General features: G+C 39.8%; 1 protein-coding gene across 1 annotated transcript in view; it reads left to right on the top strand.

Annotated features, from left to right (window-relative positions):
• Chmp5 (charged multivesicular body protein 5) overlaps positions 1–2,724 on the top strand; it is a 16,442-nt gene that overhangs the window by 11,951 nt on the left and 1,767 nt on the right. Inside the window, exon 6 of the mRNA XM_004632012.3 lies at positions 764–872. Within this exon, the coding sequence (XP_004632069.1) occupies positions 764–872 (109 nt within the window). The remainder of the gene's footprint in view (positions 1–763; positions 873–2,724) is intronic.

Here is a 2,724-nt window from a genome sequence, read left to right as displayed (position 1 = left end):
CCAGCCCAAAGTTTTTTTTTTTTTTTTTTTTGGCGGAACCAGGGATTGAACTCAGGCCCTTGAACTTGCCAGGCAAGCGCTTATTCTACTGAGCTATCTCTCCAGCCCCCAAAGGGTTTTTGTTTTTTTTTCCAAAAGGACTTTTTTTGGTCTTATTTTCACTATTTTCTTTTTTGGTACCGGGAATCGAACTCGGGGCCTCGCGCTTGCTAGGCAGGCACTGCGCCACCAAGCCACATCCCCGGCCCTAGAGTAAATCTTTTGGACTTGTGACTTTTGATACTTTTTTTCCTTTATAGTGCTGGAAATCATTCCCAAACCTAACAAGTTTAACATGTTAAGCAAGTACCCTACCACTAAGTTATACCTTCAGATTTTAAGTAATTCTTTAAGCACCCTTTGTAATATTGTTAACTAGGAGGGACAGTCCAGTGGCTGGAGTGTAGCTAGCTCAGTGGTAAGTATGTGCTTAGCATGCATAAGACCCTTGGTTCATTCCCAGCACTAAGCAAAGGAACAACAAAGTAAAGGATTCACATAGAAGAATGTCTGCTCAGTCATTGACTAGTAGCAGTTGCTAGGCAAAGACTGGGATTAATTAGGTAAACTAACAGTTTGCTGAGAATTGTTTATGTGCTTGACGTTTTAGGTACATTTTTTTTAAAAAAAGTACTAAAGTTCAAAGGAGAATGTAAGGAATAGGGTACTTAAAAGACAATGGTAAAAAAGAAATGAATGGAAGTCCTATCTCATATTTCTACAGGACTTACAAGACCAATTAGAGGATATGATGGAAGATGCAAATGAAATTCAAGAAGCACTGAGTCGTAGTTACGGCACCCCAGAACTAGATGAAGATGACCTAGAAGCAGGTAAGGTGCAAAAAAAGCAGTATGTATTTAGTTTCCAATTTTGAAGGTAACAACTGCTTGAGATTTTCCCAAATGCTAGTGAAAACTATCCAGATTCCCTAAGACTTAGTTTTCAGTAGTCTTTGGGCACGGAGCCTGTGAGCCTACAGCGTCAGACTTGGAAACTCGGTCAGCAACTCTGAAGTACGCTCACCATGGCCTTTCCTTGCTGATTTCTTTCTCCCTATTTACTTATTTAGAGTCTTATCCCTAAGAAGAACAAAACAAATTAAGAAACACTAGTTGGTGAATACTTACTGTACATCTTACTATATGGTGGGCTCTGTGCTAGGTGGGCTGAATGTGATGGTGCATGCCTGTATTACCAGTACTCAGAAGGTTGTGGAGAAAGGATTGCCATTGTGTTCAAGGCCAGCCTGGGCTACCTAATGAATTCAAAGCAAGCCTGAATTACACAGTGAGACCTTGTCTGAAAAAAAAAAAACCAAAAACCCTCCCATTTATGTAACTTCTAACAGTGAGTGGAATATAAACTACTTGCTTCAGGTAATTATTTAATTATAGGAACACAGGGCCAGGGAGATAGCTCAGTGGCATAAGCACATGCCTGGCAAGCACAAAGTCCTGAGTTTGATCCCTGATACTAAAATAACTAATAACTTGGGGTCTGAAGGATGAGGATTTGTTACTGGTTACTGGTATTAGTGATTTTCCCAATTCACTGTTTCTATTGGCTGCAGCAATCACTTAGCAAAATTTTTAGAGAAGGTTCTTGGTTGATATACTTTTTTAACCCCTTGGTATCTGAGAATGTCTTCCAGTTGCCTTCATACACAAATACTTACTTGGCAGGATAAATAATTCTTGGTTCAAAATTATTTTTCCTTAAAACTCTGTAAATGGTGGGGCCAGGGAGATACCTCAGTAGAATAAGGCCTGAGTTCAATCCCTGGTTTCGCCAAGGGCCTGAGTTCAATCTCCGGTTCTGCAAAAAAAAAAAAAAAAAAAAACAACTGTAAATGATGCCAGGGATATAGCTCAGTGGCACAGCACCTGCCTGGCAAGCATGAAGTCCTGAGTTCAGTTCCCAATACCAGAAATACCCACCCCCCCATAAATAAATAAATAAATAAACTCTATGTAGCTGTCATTTCATTGTCTTCTGGCATTTAGGATTGCAAGAGAAAAACCTGAAGTCAGACTTTATAGATAACTTTTATGCTTTCTCTGCCTAGATATGTTCATCCTTGAAATTGAAAAATGTTTCAAGGATATTATCTAAGTGTTGCTCTCTTCTCGTTGAATTTTTTTTTTGGCGGAACCGAGGATTGAACTCAGATCCTTGCATTTGCCAGTCAAGCCCTTATCCTACTGAGCCATCTCTCCAGCCCCCCTTCTCGTTGAATTTTAAAGGTACCTTGTGAGCCTTCTTCATTTGTAATCCTACTTTATTCTTCAACTCTGGAAAGTTATCTTTAATTAGTTCCCTAAGTATTGTTTCAGTTTAATTGGCTTTGTCTCTGTTTCAGGTATTCCTATTAGGCATAGATTATGTTTCTTGCATAGGCTTTGTGTCTCCCTGTTTATTTCTTGTCTTAATTTCTTTAGCCTTTTCCTTAGCATTCCCTGAGAATTTGTCTTGTTCTGCATTTACTTCAGCAATTTTACCTCATGTCCAGCTCTGCCGTTCTCTTCCATATGGACAGACCCCATCAGCTCTATGATTAAGCCCACGTGGGGCTGGGGAGATAGCTCAGTAGAATAAGCATTTGCCTGGCAAGAGCAGGGTCCCGAGTTCAATCCCTGGTAATGGAAAAAATAAAATAAAGCCCACATGGGTAATGAACTCTTA

This window comes from Octodon degus, unplaced genomic scaffold, assembly GCF_000260255.1.
Source record: "Octodon degus isolate 3935 unplaced genomic scaffold, OctDeg1.0 scaffold00045, whole genome shotgun sequence".
NCBI classification, from domain to species: Eukaryota; Metazoa; Chordata; class Mammalia; order Rodentia; family Octodontidae; genus Octodon; species Octodon degus.
This window is presented reverse-complemented; position numbering and strand designations above follow the sequence as displayed.